The sequence below is a fragment of the Rhineura floridana genome, chromosome 1 (assembly GCF_030035675.1).
Source record: "Rhineura floridana isolate rRhiFlo1 chromosome 1, rRhiFlo1.hap2, whole genome shotgun sequence".
Taxonomy (NCBI): Eukaryota; Metazoa; Chordata; class Lepidosauria; order Squamata; family Rhineuridae; genus Rhineura; species Rhineura floridana.
In genome coordinates, this window is record NC_084480.1 from 244,222,884 (window position 1) to 244,244,921 (window position 22,038).

The following is a 22,038-nucleotide window of genomic DNA, read 5'->3' on the forward strand; positions in this document are numbered from 1 at the left end:
AAAGTCAGCCCTTCTCGAAGGTCGCTTCAGGGACATCCCATATACCAACCGATCCTGCCCCTGCAGCCCCAATGAAATCGAATCTCTTCCGCATGTTCTTTTTATTTGTCCCTTTTATCACACGCCTCGAGTTAAGTTTCTAAACCCACTGATTGCCAGATTGCCTCAATCCAGCTCACTTTTAGACAAACTACAGTTTCTTTTAAAAGGGACAGACAAGTATATATCCCATGGGACTGCCAAGTTTCTGCACACAGCTCAATCCCTACGATGCCAACTTTTTAAACCCTCCCTGTTTTAGTTTTGATTTTACTGTTTGTAGTCCGGGTCTTTGACCGCACAATAAATCTGAACTTTGTTTATATAATTGGAGGTTTTTTGTAATGAAATTGCTGTATACAAGTATTTTTATAAATAAATAAACCCCACTGTCATTTATTTTGGAGCACAACATACAAAAGACGAGGAAACCACTCCTGGCATTCTGCTCAGGGAGCTTGCGGAGGTCTCCTGGGACAGGGGATCAAGACCCACCCAGAGAGGCAAAAGACTTAAGCAGCCAAAGCGAGGAGCTAGACATGTCACAAAGGCAGCCACAGATACACACTTCCAGCAGCAGTCTCCAGTGGCCCACTGCATAGGACAGGAAAGCAGGAAATGTGAGCTTCATCGGGGAAGATAATGAATCCTCCCCAATAATCTTTCTCACATCTGGCAAAAAAAAAGTCATTTCAGAGGCAAAAGAGAAGGAACTCCTGGAACTTGAATTCACACTGCAAACACAACACTATAAAGAAGTTATCTAACCACTCCATCACAGTAACAGTCTGTAATCAGACATATCATAGAGCATTTGTTTTCCCATCTGCAGCACCCAGTCAGGAGTACCCCTGGTGTGACAGAATAGCTCTCATTTAACATGCTAGAGGTCCCTGGTTCAGTTTCAGTAGCCACAGAGAGAGAGAGTCTACACCTGAGCCAATCAGGTGGAATGCAGCTTGGACCAATAGTCTGCCTCTCCAGCCCTTTTACCCAAACACCCCTGGCAATTTCTCCTCCTAGTATGCTTCCTGATAAGCCATCATTATACCAGGCCTGATTGCCCCTCATCCTCTTCACCCTTTCCTCATCATTCATCCCTTCCCTTCCCAGCTAACTGCCTCATACAACCTGGCTGTAACACCCATCCTACCTGTACATCCTAAGAGGTCTGCTCTATCACAGTGTAGGATACTTTGTTCACCCAAGTAAGGGTGAACAGAGTAAGGAGAGGACATTGCCCCTGAGCCCATTAAGATCCTTGTCCCACTTGCAATCCCGGCCTAATCCTACTGCAGTATGGGAAAGGAATCCCCCTAACCACAAAGAGTATTATGCCCCTGCTCATGCCTTGGCCTCAGCTCCCATGGGAGGAGGGAGAGACTGGTGATTACAGTATTCTTCCTCATTGGGGATTAAAGTAAAACACTTGTGTGTGTGCAGTGAAAGCTTGTCCTGTTTCATGTACCCAGGTTCTGAGCCTGAATGTTTGGCAGAGGTTGGAATGGAATGCCTAGCCTTTGCCAGCAGAGAGCTTACCTGGGTGTGCAGGCAAGTGCTTTCTCTGTGCATGAGAGATACACACAGAGACACACCACTGTTTGATGGGAAAGCGTGTTAGAGCAATACTGTTTAGCCAAGACACAGTATTCTGGTGATGTGGGACAGAAAATGTTCTAGCTACATGAGTGATGTGGAGCAGAACATTTTGTGGCAACGTGAGTGGGTGGCCAATATGGAGGTAATTTTTTCCCCATTGAAGTCAATGGGAGGGAAATTTCTTGCGCTAGATCTGTAGCAGATACAAAGCTCTGCTATCAATGGGACATAGCTATGAATGGAAAGCATATAGAATATAGCATAAGTGTTCTGTGCACAACTTCTCCCAGTTTTAGCTATTCTGCTGGCTTATTTTAGCTACTGGAAGAGACTATAGGCAGAATATTCCACGGTGTATTTTTCATTCTGCCTGTGTAGCTGGGTCTTCCAGTAAATATCAAAGCCCCTCAGCCAGTGAGTATAGGCTTATTCCTAAATCATGCTGATTGCACACATGCTGCATAACAATAGTCTGTATAAGGAATCAGAGCACCTCTGTAAACTTTATGGTAAAAGCATTGTTGGTCATTATAATGAAGACAAAAAGTCCTCTGATTTCATGGGTTAGTTACAGTGAAATCAGCAAATTAGATGACCTGTTCCACTTGTAATATGCTAACTACATTACATGATGTAAATTGCACACAAAGACAGAAGATTTTGGATACTTGAGAAAAGTAGAAGATAAGCTATTAATATGTAGTCTTTGAAATTATCATTTAATTTAAACGCAAAGAGAGTGCATAACAAAAAGTGTACTTTTATCAGAAATCTGTTAGAATGTAATAATGTAATAATTTGTTCCTCTGTTTTGTTATTATCATAATCATCATCTTTTATTACCCGCCCTTCATCCAAAGATCCCAGGGCAGTTTACAACAATTTTAAAATACGACATTAAAACAATTTAAAAATAACCTAAAATCCCCTAATAGGGTGGGTCCTAAAAATACATGTCTCAGGTTTCAAAGGCCAGGGTAAAGAGGTACATCTTCAGCATTTGCCTAAAACTGTGCAGCAAAGTTGCCAGACACACCTCGGTTGGAAGGGAGTTGCACAACTTAGGGGCTGCAACAAATAATGCCATCTCCCACCCACCCCGAGCTTCCGAGGGTGCTGGACCTAGCAAAAAGGCCCCCTCTGCTGATCTCAACACCCAAGAGGGTCTGTTTTGAGAGCATACTGAAGCCTTTAGTAGAAGTACTTGCAACAATATAGTGCATCAATTTTTCTGCCTTCATAAATTGCAAACATACATTGATAATAGAACGGACCAAGGAATTTCAGAAGAAAATCACCTGGTGCTTTATAGATTACAGCAAAGCCTTTGACTGTGTAGATCATGAAAAACTATGGAATGCTTTAAAAGAAATGGGGGTGCCACAGCATCTGATTGTCCTGATGCACAACCTATACTCTGGCTGTCAGGCAGAAAATGGAGAAACCGATTGGTTCCCCATCGGAAAGGGTGTGAGACGGATGTGTTTTATCACCCTATTTAAGATATGCAGACGATACCATACTACTAGCAGAAACCAGTAATTATTTGAAACGAATGCTGATGAAAGTTAAAGAGGAAAGCACAAAAGCAGGACTACAGCTGAACATCTGTGGCTTCCTTTATGGAATCAGTCCATCTCTTGTTTGGCCTTCCTCTTTTTCTACTCCCTTCTGTTTTTCCCAGCATTATTATCTTTTCTAGGGAATCATATGTTCTCATTATGTGTCCAAAATATGATAACCTCAGTTTCATCATTTTAGCTTCTAATTGTAGTTCTGGTTTAATTTGTTCTAACACCCAATTATTTGTTTTTTTCGCAGTCCATGGTAAAGTTACATATATCTTCTGTTGTCATTACTTTAGTCTATTTGACGTTCAACTGTAGTCCTGCTTTTGTGCTTTCCTCTTTAACATTCATCAGCATTCGTTTCAAATCATTACTGGTTTCTGCTAGTAGTATGGTATCGTCCGCATATCTTAAATTATCGCTGTTTCTCCCTCCAATTTTCATACCTCCTTCATCTTGGTCCAATCCTGCTTTCCGTATGATATGTTCTGCGTATAGATTAAATAAATAGGGTGATAAAATACACCCCTGTCCCACACCCTTTCCGATGGGGAGCCAATCGGTTCTCCACATTCTGTCCTTACAGTAGCCTCTTGTCCAGAGTATAGGGTGCACATTAGGACAATCAGATGCTGTGGCACCCCCATTTCTTTTAAAGCATGCCATAGGTTTTCATGATCTATACAGTCAAAGGCTTTGCTGTAATCTATAAAGCACAGGGTGATTTTCTTCTGAAATTCTTTGGTCCGTTCCATTATCCAATGCATGTTTGCGATACGATCTCTGGTGCCTCTTCCCTTTCTAAATACATCTTGGACGTCTGGCATTTCTTGCTCCATATATGGTAAGAGCCTTTGTTGTTGAATCTTGAGCATTACTTTACTTGCATGGGATATTAAGGCAATAGTTCCATAATTACTGCATTCGCTGGGATCCCCTTTCTTTGGAATTGGGATGTATATGGAACGCTTCCAGTCTGTGGGCCATTGTTTAATTTCCCATATTTCTTGACAGATTTTTGTCAAAATTTGGACAGTCTCAGTAGCTTGTAGCAACTCTATTGATATGCTATCTGTTCCTGGTGATTTGTTTCTTCCAAGTATTTTAAGAGCAACTTTCACCTCACATTCTAATATTTCTGGTTCTTCATCATACAGTTCCTCCATGAATGAATCTGTCGTCCTGGCATCTCTTTTCTAGAGTTCTTCAGTGTATTGCTTCCATCTTCCTTTTATTTCATCTCAGTCAGTCAGTGTGTTCCCCTGTTGATTATTCAACATCCCTACTCTTGGTTTAAATTTCCCTTTCATTTCTCTAATCTTTTGGAATAGGGCTCTTGTTCTACCCTTTTTGTTGTCCTCTTCTATTTCTATACAATAACTATTGTAATAGTTCTGTTTGTCCCTACATACTAGTCGCTGCATTGCTGCATTTAGGGCTCTGACCATGTTTCTATCTCCTTTTGCTTTCCTTCTCTCTCTAACCATTTTAAGAGTTTCTACAGTCATCCATTGCGGTCTTTCTGTCTTTTTAACTAGAGGTATTGTCTTTTTGCATTCTTCCCTGGTAATGTCTCTGACTTCACTCCATAGGTCTTCTGGTTCTCTGTCAACTACATTTAAAGCCTCAAACCTGTTCCTTATTCTTCTGGGATGTTATTTAAATTGTATTTTGGCATTATGATTGCTTTGTTGTTCTTCTTTAGCTTTACTCTGATTTTTGATACGACCAGTTCATGATCTGTACCGCAGTCTGCTTCTGGTTTTGTTTTCACAGAAAGTATGGAACTTCTCCATCTTCTGCTACCAATTATATAATCAGTTTGATTCCTATATTGACCACATGTACAGTCATCTTTTCGGTTGCTCAAAAAATGCATTTGCAAGAAACAAATTATTGGCTTCACAGAATTCAGTAAGTCTTTCTCCTCCTTCATTTTTGTCTCCTAAGCCCCATTTCTCCACAATTCCTAGTTCTTCTCCGTTTCCTGCTTTTGCATTCCAGTCTCCCATGATTATCAGCACATCTTGTTTTGGTGTGTGATCAATTTCTTCCTGTACTTCTGCGTAAAATCTCTCCCTCTTCTTCTGTTTGCTGTTGGAGCATAGACTTGGATGATGGTTATGTTAATAGGTTTCCCATTTAATCTCATTGATACCACTCGCTCAGACCTTGAGTTATAGCTCTTAATTGCTTTTGCTACATCACTTCTCACTATTAAAACAACCCCATTTCTTCTTAATTTCTCGTTTCCTGCAAAAAATGTTTTGTAGTTGCCTGATTGGAAATGTCCCATTCCTTTCCATTTTAATTGACTCACACCAAGTATTGTAATGTTGATGCATTCCATTTCTTGCTTGACAATATCTAACTTTCCCTGGTTCATGCTTCTCACATTCCATGTTCCTATTTTGTGCGTCGTACAACTCCGGACTCTCCTTTCACATCTGTGCGCATCAGCCTCTGGGCTTCCTTTGACCCAGCTGCGTCATTAGTCACAGCACTACTCGTACTTGTCCTTCGTTCTTCCCCAGTAGCTTGTTAAGTGCCTTCTGACCTGGGGGGGGTCTCATCTTCCAGCACTATCTCGTGTTGCATTTTGGATACTCTGTTCATAGGGTTTTCGTGGTAAGAGATATTCAGAGGTGGTTTACCATTGCCTTCCTCTGAGTTTGGATGCATCTTAGTCTGGTGTCTCAGCTTTGACCATTCTGCCTTGGGTATCCCTGCTAGGAGTCTAGCCTCTTGGTCTAGACTCCTGATGGCACTGCTCTCAGCTTCTTCAACACTCTCAAATCCCCTCACCACGTTAAGGTGTGCATCATAGAGAGGGCAGTGCTTCATAGGGTCTTCATAAGTCATAATCAACTTGAAGGCATATAACAACAAAAATAGACTTCTAACTGCTATTATAAAGGTAAAGAATTCTCTAGGTCAGGGGTGGGGAACCTTTAGTCCTCTGTATGTTACTGAACTACAACTCCCATCAGTTCCAGCCAATAGTTAAGGTTGATGGGACTTGTAATCCAATAACTTCTGGAAGGCTAAAGGTTCTCCATCCCTTGTCTAAACTAACATCTTGTGGGCACTACATTTTAAAATATTGTGTGACTAATAAACTAGCAACATAAAGGGTGATATCTAATGTTAGTCATAGAATAGACTCATTGAAATAAATGGACTTCAGTCTGTTGATTTCAATGGCTCTCCTCTGAGTATGACTTACTTTGAATATCACCCCAAAATCTCAACCTATGGCTGTATATTTATACCTGCTTGTAATGTGTCTGAACATTGAAGTACATAAATAACTGTGCTTGTATTGAAATCTCTTGGGTTTTGCCCTTTAGCAGCTCCTCCTGCCAAAGTTTCAAACTGCTTTTTGGATTCACATCTGTTTAAAAAAGCAGTTTACTTTTCTGTGCATACATGCAGCATCTTGGTAGATCACAAAATACTGATTTGATTGTAAAGAGATACACATTAGACCTTACTATTTAACACCATATTCATAAGCTCAGTTCTAATTCAGCATATCTGTCTCTCTACTTTGAGGCATCCTCAGATTAATTAGCATTAACTACATAGAAAAAGAATGAACTGTAGAACTTTTACCAATTCAGTAGGTTTTATCATTGGACTGCCTTCAAGTCGATCCCGACTTATGGTGACCCTCTGAATAGGGTTTTCATGGTAAACGGTATTCAGAGGTGGTTTACCATTGCCTTCCTCTGAGGCTGAGAGGCAGTGACTGGCCCAAGGTCACCCAGTGAGCTTCAGGGCTGTGTGGGGATTTGAACCCTAGTCTCCCAGGTCGTAGTCCAACACTCTAACCATTACGCCACACTGGCTCTCAGGTTTTATCATTAGTGAGTACTTTTTTCCTTTGCTGCAGAGAGCCAACCATAATGTAAAGTATAGGATTGCCCCGTTTCTTAAGTTGCACTAGATATTGAACTCTCCTCCTCCTGTAGGAACAAATTGTGCTATTGACCATGGTATCCTCCTGGACCAACTCAGTGGGATGGGTATTGAAGGTACTGTATTACCGTGGTTCCACTCTTACCTTCAGGGTCATGTCCAGATAATAACACTGGGTGAGTGTTCCTCGGCCCCCTGGCACTTGCGCTATGGGGTTCCACAGGGTACTATTCTCTCCCCAGTGCTATCCAACATCTACATGAAGCAGTTGGGAGCAGTCATTAGGAGTTTGGGAGCAAGGTGTCAGTAATATGCTGATAACACACAGCTCTATCTCTCCATAACATCTGATCAGGATTGGCCAGGAATGCTCTGGATCAGTGTCTGAATGCTGTAGTGGACTGGATGAGGGCTAATAAACTGTGCTTGAATCCTGGGAAGATGGAGGCTCTTGGGTAGGTTGTTCCCATGAGAGATAGGCAGTTTACCTGTTCTGGATGGGGTTGTGCTCCCTCTGAAGGACCAAGGGTACTCCTGGATTCATCTTTGTCACTAGAAGCCCAAGTATCCTCTGTGGCTAGGAGTGCCTTTTACCAGCTTTGTCTGGTTTGTCAGCTAAGGCCGTTCCTGGACAGGGATAGCCTGACCTCTGTAGTCCATGTGTTGGTAACCTCGAGGCTAGATTACTGCAATGTGCTCTATGTGGGGCTGCCCTGGCCCTGGTTTGATAGCTCCAGATGGTGCAAAATGCAGCGGCCAGATTGCTGATGGAAGTATATGGCTGACAACATGTAATGCCCATCTGCTACCGTGCCAGGTTCAAGGTCCTTGTATTAAATTACAAAGCCCTAAACAGCTTAGGTCCAGGGTGTTTTAGGAACTGCCTGAACACTTATATCCCAGCTCGATCATTGAGATCTTGTGCAGGAGCGGCTTTGGTCATCCCCTGAGTTGGCGAGGCTCATTTAACATCGACACGAAATCAAGCCTTCAGTGCCATTGGCCCAGTTCTCTGGAATGCTCTGTCAACAGAGATTCAGCAGGCGCCTTCTGTTTTAACTTTTAAGTGCCTGCTAAAAACCTTTCTGTTTCGCCAGGCTTATGCAGGCAATTAAGAACATGCTTTTTTTGCAACAATTGACCTTTGTTTTTATTGCATTTTTAATTTTTTTTAAAAAACTATTGTGATTGTTGTTGTTTTCACCCTGTTGTAAACTGCTTTGATGTTTTCAACAAAATAGGGGTATACAAATATTTTCATAATAAATAAATAAATAAATAAATGTTAAGCTGAAGTAGTTTATATCAGTGGTTCCCAAGCATTCTTCCCCATGGATCACTTAAAAATTGTTGTGGGTCTTGGCAGACCACCTAATGATTCCATAGAATTAAAATTGTAATACAATACAATAAAATACATGATATAAAATACAATTTAATATGAATATTCAATGCATCTTCAACAACAAATCCACAGACGTGCCATGGGCCACCTGAATGAAGCTTGCAGGTGGTCCACAGACAACAGTTTGGGTACCCCTGGTTTATACAACTGAGATGTTAAAAGTATCATGTTAAAACTGCTTATCAATGTGGTATTGTGTAGCATCACAAATACTAACTGACTGATTAGAGAATAAATGGAAAGAGTGGTTATTGAAAATAGCCTAATTTTGATGCATTAAAATGAAATGTTAATATTTAAAATTCCTTTTTTCACAGTTTATGTAACGTAAAGAGCTGTTAAGCATTGCACAGTATGGCTGTGTACGTCTGGACTATGTATTGGTGATAGTCCTATCCCAATGGCTTGAAGTCAATATGAGACTGAAGGGCCGTTAATTAACAGGACAATATGACCCTACAATCTTAACCCCAAATATTATTATTCATTTTTTATTTATTTATTTATTTATTTATTAAACTTCTATCCCGCTGTTCTTCCCAGAAGGAGTCCATGGCAGCAAACAAAGGACAAAACACTAAAAACATCTTAAAACATCTCAAAAACAAAGCACTTTAAAAGCATTTAAAAAATAAAACATCTTGAAAACACCTTTTTAAAAAAAATCTTAAAAAACATCTTAAAGAACAATTCCAAAACAGACGCAGACTAGAATAAGGTCTCTACTTAAAAGGCTTGTTGAAAGAGGAAGGTAATCAGTAGGTACTGAAAAGATGGCAGAGATGGTCTAATATTTAAAAGGAGTAAATTCCAAAGGATAGATGCCATAGCACTAAAGGGCCACTTCCTATGTTGTGCGGAATGGACCTCCTGATACGATGGAATCCAGAGGAGGCCCTCACCTGCAGAGCACAGTGATCGACAGGATACATGATGGGTAAGACAGTCTTTCAAGTATCCTGGTTCCAAATTGTATAAGGGCTTTGTACACCAAAACCAGCACCTTAAACTTGGCCCAGCAACTAATGAGCAGCCAGAGCAATTCTTTCAGCAGGGTTAACATGTTGGTAATTTTGTGCCCCGATGAGCAGTCACGCTACCACAATTTGCACCAGCTGCAGTTTCTGAACCAAACTCAAAGGAAGCCCACATATGAAATCTGAAATTATTAAATCTGTTTTCTACAAATGGACCTTTTTATTTACTAGTTGTAGATGGAAGACTTCATAATTTATAAATTTTCAGAAATCAGATGTTCCTGACATTCAAACATACCTCCCAGTTGTTCCAAATACTTATTTAATGGCTTAAGAAATAATAACGTATTTAAATATTGACACCATCTTGATACTATCTTTTTCTCTACAGAAAAGACCATGGGGTGCATTAAAAGTAAGGAAGATAAAGGTCTTACCATGAAATATAGGACTGAGAATACTCCAGAACCCATTACTTCCCATGCCAGCCATTACGGAACAGATTCAACCCAAGCAAATCAGTCACCTGCAATAAAGGGATCATCCGTTAATTTCAATAGCCATTCCGTGACTCCTTTTGGTGGGCCATCTGGTATGACACCGTTTGGAGGAGCATCTTCCTCATTTTCATCTGTGCCATGTCCATATCCTAGCGGTTTAACAGGTAAGCATCATTTCAAAGATAACACCAGATTCCAGCAGACTCCCTTAGAAGTGAATTAATTAAAACAAAAGGTGCATGTGGTTTGGTCTAGAATGTGTCCACTCATTTTATGTTGTCTGCTTTGGCCTCTGGTCAGAAAGGTATTGTATTCTATAGAAATTAAAGTAATACTATTGATTGATTGATTGATTGATTGATTGATTGATTGATTGATTGATATCCCGTCCTTCCTCCCAGCAGGAGCCCAGGGCGGCTATGGGAACCTCAAACTAGTTATGGCCAATAAATCTAACTCTACTACAAGCAAATAAATCCTAGTCATTTAACAGATGATCATCATTTCAAATATAAATTTGACTTAATTATTGTGTCCTTGTACTTAAAATTTAATTACGACAGTAAGAAAAAGTTACTGAAAACATGCCTTGGAAGTAAAACATCTAATGTTACCTGTTTAAATGACAATTGCATATATTCATTAAATCTCTCTTTCTCTTCAGAATTGTTCCACAGTGCTTTGACATGAGCTAGAGTTGGGGGTTGAGACATGCATATCATAGCTTTAGAGTCTTAGGGAAAGACAGGGACTTTAATTGAATGAAGTGTACAGTCACTCAGCTCCAATCATCCTGATAATTGGCCATGCTACATGGAGCTGATGGGAGCCCACCCAGCATCTGGAGGGCAACACGTTCCCCATCCCTGCAATACAGATATTGTAGACTGGATACCAGTAGACTTCCATAGGAGTGAAATGGGCTAAACTAGAAGCTGTGATATGGTCAAGAACAGCCTTTCCCCAGTCTAGTGCCCTTCACATGTTTTGGACTATTAACTCCCATCAACCCCAGCCAGCATAGCCCCAGACAGCATGATCAAGGATGACAAGAGTTGTAGGCCAACAAGACATGAAAAAAGGATGTGCAAATCTCAATCTCCAGAATTGGATTTAAACACAGAATTGGGTGAGAGTAAAAAAAAGTATATAAAATGCTAAAATGTGTGCAAGAATAAAATGCTACTTTAATCCCACAAAAAGTATGAACATTCTGTAAAGATATGGATAAAATTATTGAAATATGATGATTATATGATCCCAAAAAGGCCTTCCTCAGAGCTCAAGGAATTTGTAACACACAATTTGTCATCAAAGGTTAGCCATTTGGCTGATCTATGTAGATAAGATGAGCTGATGAGTGTCCTAGCCCAATGGCTTTATTGTATGTTCATATATTTTGTGGGATTACCTTTTGTTCACCTGGTGAACATGGAGATATATGAGTTGATATAAAAAGGTGGTACTTTTCTACTAGTGCCCAATCATATATGTTTTTAGGGCATCCTCAAGATCTCTGGTTTTGTTGTCAGCTCTCCATCCTAAGACTGAAAGGCTGGTCTAAAATTCAGCAACTTTTTTTTAAAAAAAAATATTCCTTTAGGAGTACAATTGGCTTGACCAAAACCAGCTTGTAATCTGGGCTGGGTATTTTTGACTTGATTAGGTTTTAAGATATAAGAAGAACCCTGCTGATTAGAGTAAAGGTCCATTTCAGGCCTCCTTCATTGACAGATATATCAGAATTCTTAGGATACTTCCCAAATGAATGGGACCCCTGAAATTTTATACGAACATATTCTTGCACCCAGTTACTAGAAAAATCTAAAATGGTACATCGTGCCATTCTTCTATAAATGGTTATGCTACTCCCAACACTGGCAAGGAAACTGAAATTTGGTACTTCCTTAGTCCAAGACAAGTACAAAATTGAACATTTATAAATATTTTACTAGGGGCTGCAGCCCCTTCTCACTTTACTTCCCTCGCCCACCCTGCCACCTAACCCCTTGCCCAAACCATCCCCTCTCCATAAAGCTCATCTAAACCACTACCCCTTCCTGTAGAATTCGCCAAAAGCCTTTTATGATCCTCCCCCTGCTTCTCCTTCCCCCCAATGCCAAAGGTGCAAAGAAACACCAACTCCACCTACCCTGCCTACCTCCATCCCCTTCATCAACCCCCCCACTGTCCCCAGGCCTTACGAAACTACCCTTCCCCTTAGATATGGCCAGGCCTCCTCCCCCTTCCTTACAGGTTGTCAAGCCTTCTTCTCCCCCTCCCAGGTTGCCAAGCCTCCTCCTCCCTGCCCTCTACAGGTCCACAAGCCTCCTGCCCCCCCCACCTTTAGAGGTCACCAAGCCACCTCCACAGGTCACCAAATGTGGAAAATATAGGAGCAAATTTCCAGCCCACATCACTGCTTTGGGGCTACCCATAAAACTGAAGTTTGGCACGTACATAGTTCAAAACTGATTTCTAGAAAAGTCTGGAAATGAGACATTTTTGCACATAACAGTTGCATTTACCTCATAATGAGGCCAACATTCCAGCGCAGAACAACCCAAGCCATTATTGGAATGGAATATGTGGGGAGTAGGGTTCCATTGCCTCTTCAGACTTAGGAGGCACTTCCAGTAGCAGACTGGAACATACATCTGTGCTTGCAGAATGCAAGCTGTATTTACTAATACCTTTACAACCTTTATCATGTTTCCAACCTTACTAATCTTTTTTCCAAATTGAAAAGCCCACGAAGCTTTTTTTTTTCATCTGCTGAAATTTTTCCCACCTTCACATACATTATGTTTGGACAGTTATGTTACTTTTGCCAGATCAAGGTAGTGCTATAGTGGCAGTAGCAGGAAATCACTACAGTGATGATCATCTGTACTCGGTGTAAGTCTTTAGGAGAGAATGCATACATTCAAGGGTTTTCCTGCACCACTGAAGACTGAAAAGGGTTCTCCCTTAAGCTGATTTGAGATTGAATATTTGAAAACTTTATTGTTCTGATAATTGCAGCCATAAAGATTTGTCAGTCTAATAAAGATTATCTGTAGCATATACTGAACTTCACAAAGTTACTAAGATAAACCAACAAAATTGAAGAGGTGGCTTGTTTTTAGTGAAGGTGGGGTGTTTGTTGGCAGAATTTATAGCCTGTGTTTTCTATTGATACTTGCTGCTTGTGGAAATGCAATACACACAAAATGCTAGTCCAAACCCTCTCCTGAAACGAACTGCAGCACAGTTTTAAAATAAAACATACATTTTCTGCAGTATCTGCAATGTTAAAATATGTATGTTTGCACGCATTATGCCAGAGCAGGGAATTCAGTGAGAGAATATATAGCCTCCCATATGTACAAAAATCAATTAAATTACATTACAGTCCATTTTAACAAACACAGCACTCCTTTTATCTTTTGTTCTTGTCAGCTTTTATTGAAAGTTAAAATTCACGTTGGAAGTTTAGTTCTGGTACTTAGCAGAAGACGGTAAGCTATCCTGTCAGGAGGCTGAGACTTTTACTTGGCTTTCTGTGGATGCTGCAGCTATTGTGATAATCTAATACAATATATTATATATTTAATTATGAGATAGTAAAACCCTCAACAACGCAGAAATTAGAATTTTACAGTGCATGTCTACTCAGACGTAAGTTGCATTGAATTGAATGACAAGTGCATACAGGACTGACGTCTTAATTTGTGAATTCCATTTTTGAACTTAGTTTGTTTTCAAAAGGCTATCCTCATTCTCTGTATAAAATCTGTATTATGAATAAACTAGTGAGCTTGAGTATAATAATACATGAAGGATGTTGTTATGTTTGAGGTGTTGTACCCTAAAATGAAGTTATTTACTGTTTGCAGACAAAAAATCAGAATCCAGCAGCAAAGGGAATTACATAGTTTCTAGTAATTTGCAATATTTTCATCATGAAAGTATCGTGTATACAGCTAATAGGTTTTCATATGATACAGAGTTAACAGAAAAATCTATGATCCTGGTACACCAGAGCTATCACTAATCATACAGTCTCCACCCTATGCTCATTCAGCAACAAAGTATAGAAACATAAATTAGCTACACTGATAGCATCCATAGAAACTACACTGCTCCTCACCAATCATGATAATGGTCCCTGCGTTAGTTATGCACAGGGCACAAATCTGTTCACTAATAGGCAAAAAACCTTGCAGTTTACGAATGTATCTATAGCCAACAGATGTTTCTATCAAACTTTAAAAAGCAGGGAAATTGGACAGCTATACTGAATGCACCAGGGGAGCAGGAGACCTAAACTTCTCTCTGAGATATTGGACTGCCCTACAAATTGGTCAAAATGCAAACACAATTTGGGTTGGTCTTTCGCAGTCCAATCCATTTCCTGTGTAGCTTGGAAGAATTTGGTAACGTGCCTCTGAGCATATGGTGAGTGGTGCCATCTCCAAAGATGGAGAATTACATGTTTGTATATTTGTTGGTGTTCTTCTTACTTTGCTTCTTTTCTGTGTTACTACTGTTTCTACAGAGAATCTCACCTAGAAAATTATATTTCTCTCATTATTCATCCTAGAAATTTGTGTCAAATTTATTTTTATAAATTTCAAAGCCTTTTTATTGGTTGATGTCATATGATGGTGAAGATAGCCTTTTTTGTTCAAACTGGAGGTTATGCTCTATTTCTATTTTGGGTGCATTAACAGTTGAATCTGAAGCTGCAGTTTGATGTAAAATCAGACTGATTACAATATGTTGCTACTTAAGCTATGACTCTAGCTGTTGGAAAAACAAACTTGGCCTGCCTAAGATGCATGTTTTCAGCCTGCTATGCTTAAACTACTCCACTTAAGGAAAGGTGGGCATGGTCAATTAAAAACATAGAGCACACCTAGAATTTTGCTAGAATATATTTCACCTCCCACTGTTTTATCTTGTGCAAACTGAGACACGCCTCATGTCCACTGGAAACTATTCTGCAGAACAGTCAGTGCCATTATTCCACAATTGTTTTTGGAGCTTTTTTTTGGCGTTGCAAAGTGTTGCTGCACTTCACATATTCACAGAAACAGAAGTAAAGGAATGATTTACTATAGGAAACTTCACTAAAATTGCAAAGTAAATCAAACATATTTAAAGTGACAATATCAACTGTTTTAATATAGTTGCTTCCTCCCTGCTAAAACAAGATCAGCACAGTACATGCCTTGTTTCTGTTATTTCGGCTGACTGCAGGTGTTGCCACAACTCCCCATATGCTCAGAGGCACATGTTACCAAATTCTTCCAAGCTACACAGGAAATGGATTGGACTGTGAAAGATCAGCCCAAATTGTGTTTGCATTTTGACAAATTTGTAGGGCAGTACAATATCTCAGAGAGGAGGTCAGGTGTCCTGCTCCCCTGTGCATTCACTATAGCTGCCCAATTTCCCTGCTTTTTAAAGTTTGATAGAAACATCTGTTGGCTATTGGTACATTCTTAAACAGCAAGTTTTTTACCTATTAGTGAATTTCTCTGTTTTTACTCTGGGAGGTGAGAAATGGGATCCTGTGCAAGTTTGCTGAGAATGGATTGATCATTTGCATGTTTATTGAGTTCAGTGGGATTTACTCCTGTGCAGTCATGCTTAGGATAGGTAAAACTGACCATGGGGAGGGAAGCCTGGAGTGGGCAGGGGAGGAGGGAGAAGGAAGAGAGGAGGAGAGGGGAGGGGTAAAGGTAGGGAAAGGGCAAGAGGGAGGAGGAGGGGAGGTTTGATCATTTGCATACTTATTGAGTTCAGTGAGATTTACTTCTGTGCAATCATGCTTGAAAATGAAATGGATTGCCTTCAAGTCGATTCCAACTTATCGCGACCCTATGAATAGTTTTTTCATAGTAAGCGGTATTCAGAGGTGGTTTACCATTGCCTTCCTCTGAGGCTGAAAGGCAGTGACTGGCCCAAGGTCACCCAGTGAGCTTCATGGCTGCGTGGGGATTTGAATCCTGGTCTCCCAGGTTGTAGTCCTAGGATAGGTAAAACTGACCATGGGGGAGGAGGAGGAGGAAGAGGGTGAGGAAGGGGAAGGAGGGGGTTGGAAGAGGGTGGGGGAGGGGAAGGGAGTGGTGAAATCAAAATCTGGTGTGGGTGTGGCCCCCTGATTAGGCAAGCCCAGCAGCTGTGAGTCTGGCTTTTAGAACACTGACTGTTGGTTCTTACTGTGCATGCCTGACATTATCATTGAGTTCAAGCCAAAATTTCTTAAATTAATTAAGAATCAGCTAGGCATTTTTTAAACTTTTAAACTGCAGAAGAGAATGTCAGAGTATGGGGCAAGGTCAGTAATAGGATTACAAGTAATTCTGAATATGGCTGAATTTTAATTAATTTCAACAGATTATGAGAACTCTGACAGAAAAAAGTCCAAAAGGGGTCTGGTTTTTCTCTCTCTCTTTTTACACTTTGAACTCTCTATTCTGTCTGACTGTTTTGTGTATTGCCATGAAAATTTAGAGGGTTATTATGCTTCTGATTTCAGGACTATAAATTTTGTAAGGTTTCGGTTTGAAAGGAGCTTATGGGAAGCATCAGAATGGCATGGAGGGGTATTTTTAATTTAACATTGCGGAATGCGAAAAATCCATGCTGACTATAGTATACAGCCACTCTCATGGCTCTATCATACATGGCAACAGCTGAATGACCTCATGGCATCATCCAGCCTAGTATACATGTACCCTTCTCACTCAGTACACATGCATAGAGCTAGAAAGGCCCCATATTTACACCCCCATCCACGCTGCACACAGCCCACCATGGTTGAAGGCCCACATGGAGAACCCAGAATTAGCCCAGAAGAATTTTATTCCTACTGTTGGAACAATACCTTCATAGACACAAATTCCACAACACTGTACATAAGGAAGAACGTAATAGCAAGTGTTACATTATGTAGCACCATGAGATACCCAATAGTGGGTTAGAAAGGAAAATCTGGAGGAAGCAGAAAAGATGGTTCTACTCCCATCCAGAGAGATGTGCATTGGGTGTGCTCAAAGCACAGCCTTTTTGCTGCTGGCAATTTCATAGAGAAAAAGAAAAGGCTGTGGGATCAGAATCCAAGCTTTCTGCTCTGCAGAACAATACTCTAGTCACAGAGTTATAGGAGCAAACAGAAGGAAGACCAATAATGGGCCCTCTCTGGTCTCTCAGGTGCCAAACCCATACTATGCTTTCTCTCTCTCCCCCCCCCCATTTTTCTTCCCTTACACAGGAGGGCTCCCATCCATATAGCTTAGTAAAAATAGCTCCATGTGGAGCCATATTTTACAGGAAGTCCCAAGTTCAATCCCTGCTTATGGTGTTGGAGGGGGAAAGGCTGGGAAGAGAGAGGCATGTGCACTCGAAGTGCAAAGTGATAGTAATCAGAGTGACTAGTACATGGGCCAGTAGCACTGGTCAGGCAGTTCTTTCCTGTCCATACTCCAATATACCTTTCATTTTTGTGTAGCCCTCTTCATCCCATATAGGCACTCCCCTCCATGTTCATTATGACAGTTAGGTGCTGGCTGTTGTTCCACCACCCCTTGTAATCAATCTGCCATTATCTTAGTGTGGTACAACTGCTGGCTTATAATAGTTGCAGTAATCAGGGTCAGAAGAAGATTGAGCTTCTGGAACCACCACTTTCACCCTTCCTCATGGAGGATCTGTGAACCTTTGAAAGTTGGATGACAAAGAGGCTGTTATATTGCTGTATATCATGTTCTCTGGAAAAACACAGCCTCTGCATGTGCTGACTAGTTGCCTATGGGGGAAAGGAAAAATTTGGGGGCTGAATAATAGACAACAGATAGGTCTGCTGACTGGATGTTCATTTGGAGTTCTTTAGTGAGAAGAAGTGCTGTTGATTGACTGATTGATTAGTCGCCCATCTGGCTGGCTGTCCAGCCACTCTGGGCGACGTACAAAATAAAAACATACAAATACATTGAAACATTAAAAATCTCAACAATAATAATAAAACCTAACCCACCCCAAAAGCCTGCCTGAAGAGCCAGGTCTTCAAGGCCTGGCGAAAGCTCATCATAGAGGGAGCATGGCGGAGATCATTTGGGAGGGAATTCCACAAAGTGGGGGCCACAATTGAAAAAGCCCTTTCCCTAGTCCTCACCAGTCTAGCTGTTTTAACTGGTGGGATAGAGAGAAGGCCTTTTGAGGCTGATCTTGTTGAGCGGCATCCCTGATGATGTTGGAGGCGCTCCTTCAGATAGACTGGGCCGAAACCGTATAGGGTTTTAATGGTCAGAACCAACACTTTGAATTGGGCCTGGAAAACAACCAGTAATCAGTGCAACTCCTTCAGCACTGGAGTGATGTGATCTCGCCGGCGGCTGCCTTTAATCAGGCAAGCCGCCGCATTCTGTACCAGTTGCAGCTTCCGGACCATTTTCAGGGGTAACCCCACGTAGAGCGCATTACAGTAGTCTAAGCGAGAGGAGGCCAGGGCATGTACCACCTGTGTCTGTTCCATTCCATATATTTCAGTCTAGCTTGCTACTCTCAATTTGGCAGTTGGAGTAACACAGTTATTGCAACACATTACATAGAAGGTGGATAAATGGAGTTTCTGCAAAGATCAGCTGTGATTGTTTCTTCTTTCTGAAATGCTTGAAGGACATTTGAGTGTCTGAACACACATGGTAAACACACAGATGGAACCCTTGCCCAGTCATTTCTTATAGAGGCATGTTTGCTGTGTTTTTAAACAAGCAATGCAGTCAACCCATGGTAGACACATAGTATCTTGTCTGTAATAAGAATTGTAGCTCTTGAGCATTAAAGCAATAGGAACTGACCAGAATTCTTAAAATAAACAAATGGAACTCGGGCAGTGTTCCCATTTGAAAACATCTACAGACATTGGATTGGATCCAGACTAAGAAAGGCTTTTAGGTCCCATCGTAATCAGTGGAACTTAAATCATGACTAACTTTTTACATGCATTTCAGTGGGACCTAAATAAGCAATCTAGATTGGATCCAACCTCCTGTTTAATAAGAACATCTAGTTTACCTTCAAACTGAAATCCATAAAATATTTTTATGTGTATCATATATAGAGCAAAAGGCATGATTTTTATATTTTTGCTTTCCCTAAGGTGGTGTTACTATTTTTGTGGCCTTATATGACTATGAAGCCAGAACTACAGATGACCTTTCATTCAAGAAGGGTGAACGGTTCCAGATAATCAATAACACGTACGTATTCTTATCTTCCTATGGGCCAGATTGCACACTGTTAGGTATGTGTAACTGTCCTAGAAATGTAGCTGTCCCCTGATGGGGGTAGCTACTATAAGGGAGAGAGGATCAGTGACAGAAGCCTCCTGTGCAGACAGTGCAGACAGAAAGGGTTGGGATGCAGAAGGAAACTGAATTGCATCCTGTGTCCTTATCAGGAGTTAGAATATCTCAAAACCGATACCATTATCTTTACAATGTCTTATTAGATGGCAGGGCATTTTGTCTCCCTCAGGACTTCTTAACATTGGGGAACTAGAACTTTTCAGGATTCATTTTCATCCTTTCAGATTACTGGTCAAAAGTTTACTAGAGGTAAAATAGAAATTTCCCTTTCTACTGCATACAGTTGCCCCAAAATGGAGGGAAATGTGCTCACAGTGCAACCTAGTTGGGATTCCATTTCCTAAATTTAAATAAGGCCATATTAGCTGAACTAGGACAGAAGATCAGTTCATCTGTTCATGCCATTTCACTTTACAAAGTTATCTATTGTTCATGTATATTCACTGTAGTACCTTTTTTTTCCCCAGGGAAGGAGACTGGTGGGAAGCAAGATCAATTGCAACAGGAAAGAGTGGCTACATTCCTAGCAATTACGTAGCTCCTGCAGACTCCATTCAAGCAGAAGAGTAAGGCATTATTGCATCCTTGGTCAGTCATTTCACCCATAACTTTTCAACAGGATTGTAGGCAGAAGACATAATTATAGGCAGATGAGTCCATTCTGAGTGCCTAGAAGGACAGAATGAAACTATCTCCTAACAAATGTTGATTATATTTTAAATAATGGAAAATATGGGTTTTAGGAGGAATAGTTCATTTTCAGATCTGGTATTTACATGTGTATGTGCTGATACCATTTTTGGTCCATCACAGTCTGCAGATTTCGGGTAAGGCTGGATCTAAAGTATTAATAGATGCTATATATACCAGCTTTTGAGTTTATTTTTTTTTTAAAAAAGCTTTCTGTGGAGAGCAGTACAACTTATATTACATACGTTCCAAGTACTACAATGGTTGTGACTAACCTGGTTGAACTGCATTTAGATCTAAACACCTAATTTTTATATGTTTGTTTGTTTGTTTGTTTGTTTATTTATTATTTGATTTATATCCCGCCCTTCCTCCCAGCAGGAGCCCAGGGCGGCAAACAAAAGCACTAAAAACACTTTAAAACATCATAAAAACAGACTTTAAAATACATTAAAACATTTTTTAAAAGCTTTCAAGTTTAAAAACATATTGTTAAAAAAAAGGTTAAAAAATATTAAAAAGCAATTCCAACATAGACGCAGACTGGGATAAGGTCTAAACTTAAAAGACATGCTGAAAGAGGAAGGTCTTCAATAGGCACCAAAAAGATAACAGAGGTCATCAGGCCGTATCAACTGAAAACGTTCCCAAGAAGTTGCAGCAGGTGTTGCACTCGACACCTCATTGGGGATTACAGTAGATGTGGATGGTGCGTCAATACTGCTATGGAGGCGAGCAACTTTACTCTCAAAGTGCTTTACAGAGAATTCACAGTGGGCCTCCGAAGGGCCTAAAACTCCATTTCCTGGAGTTGATGTCAACAGACCCCTGACAATACGGAAAAGCTCTGCTGGCTGGCTACTTGAGGATGCGCTGGAGGCAGAGAAGTGAGTCTTCTTCACTGCCCTCACTGCTGCACTGTATGCCCGGTTATGATGTTTTACTCATGCCCGATCAGCCTCACTGCACGTCTTTCGCCACTTGCGCTCTAGCCGTCATCCAGCCTGTTTCATTGCCCTTAACTCGCTGGTGTACCAAGATGCAAACTGGGCTCCACAGTGCCAGGGAGGGTGCTTGGGGGCAACCGTGTCAAGATTCCAATTCATGTCCCACAGCATGACAAGGGCTTCCTCAATTACTGGAGCAGGTAGACAGATAAGTGGGAGGAAGGGTGGGAGACAGGTATATGGGTTGGAGGGTATTGGAATCTCTCTGTTGCTTTCCCAGTAACATAATTTATTATTGGGGATGCAACCAGATCCCATTTGGTTCAAAACTCAGTTTAGAATAAACAGCTATTTTCTGGGTTTGGGGCAAATTAGTTTGTTTTTCTGAGTCCAGTTCTAACCCTGGATGGAGGACTTTGCCACACCACCAGTTATAAAGTGTCATGGGCCCATCAGAGGACTCCTCCGATGAGGACGACTCGGGAGTAACAGCAGCAGACCCAGGAGCAGCAGACCCAGAAGGAGACATGGAAGAGACTCCTGAGAATCCAGCTCCTTCTCCCCCTCAGCTGCAGAGCACCCCAGATACAGCGGAGGCCCTGCAGCCAGACGCAGACAGTGAACAGGATACTCCCCCCTCACCTGCAGAACGTAGACAGCAGAAGGTCAGGCAGAAGAGAGGCAGGCCTGTCCCCTTAAGGCCCAAACGCTGAGGGCTCACACCTGATGTCAACCCTGCTCTTTATAAGGCACACCTTGGCTGCAGCTTGTTGCTGACTGCAATGTCAGGCGTGGCTTCGTGTATTCCCAGTTTCCCTGCAGCATCTCTTGGACTGACCCCTTGGCAATTGATCCCGGACCTCTACTGACCTCGCTTCTGGACTTGTGACTTGGCAAGTAAGCTTCAGACAGGCCTGGCCCTTATCAGGTTCCCTCCTCGTTGGCCTGGCAGATTTACAACCAGTCTGCCGGCTAAGGACTTCCCTTCCCTGCTAACGACCCAGGAATTTCCAACCCCCACTGCTGACTCAGT

The 22,038-nt window shown here is 41.2% G+C and overlaps 1 protein-coding gene across 1 annotated transcript in view; it reads left to right on the forward strand.

Moving 5' to 3' along the window:
• Positions 1–22,038, forward strand: part of YES1 (YES proto-oncogene 1, Src family tyrosine kinase) — a 61,249-nt gene that overhangs the window by 24,559 nt on the left and 14,652 nt on the right. The window contains exons 2-4 of the mRNA XM_061596424.1: positions 9,901–10,173; positions 19,161–19,260; positions 19,836–19,934. Coding sequence (XP_061452408.1) covers positions 9,909–10,173; positions 19,161–19,260; positions 19,836–19,934 — 464 coding nt within the window. The 5' untranslated portion in view covers positions 9,901–9,908. The remainder of the gene's footprint in view (positions 1–9,900; positions 10,174–19,160; positions 19,261–19,835; positions 19,935–22,038) is intronic.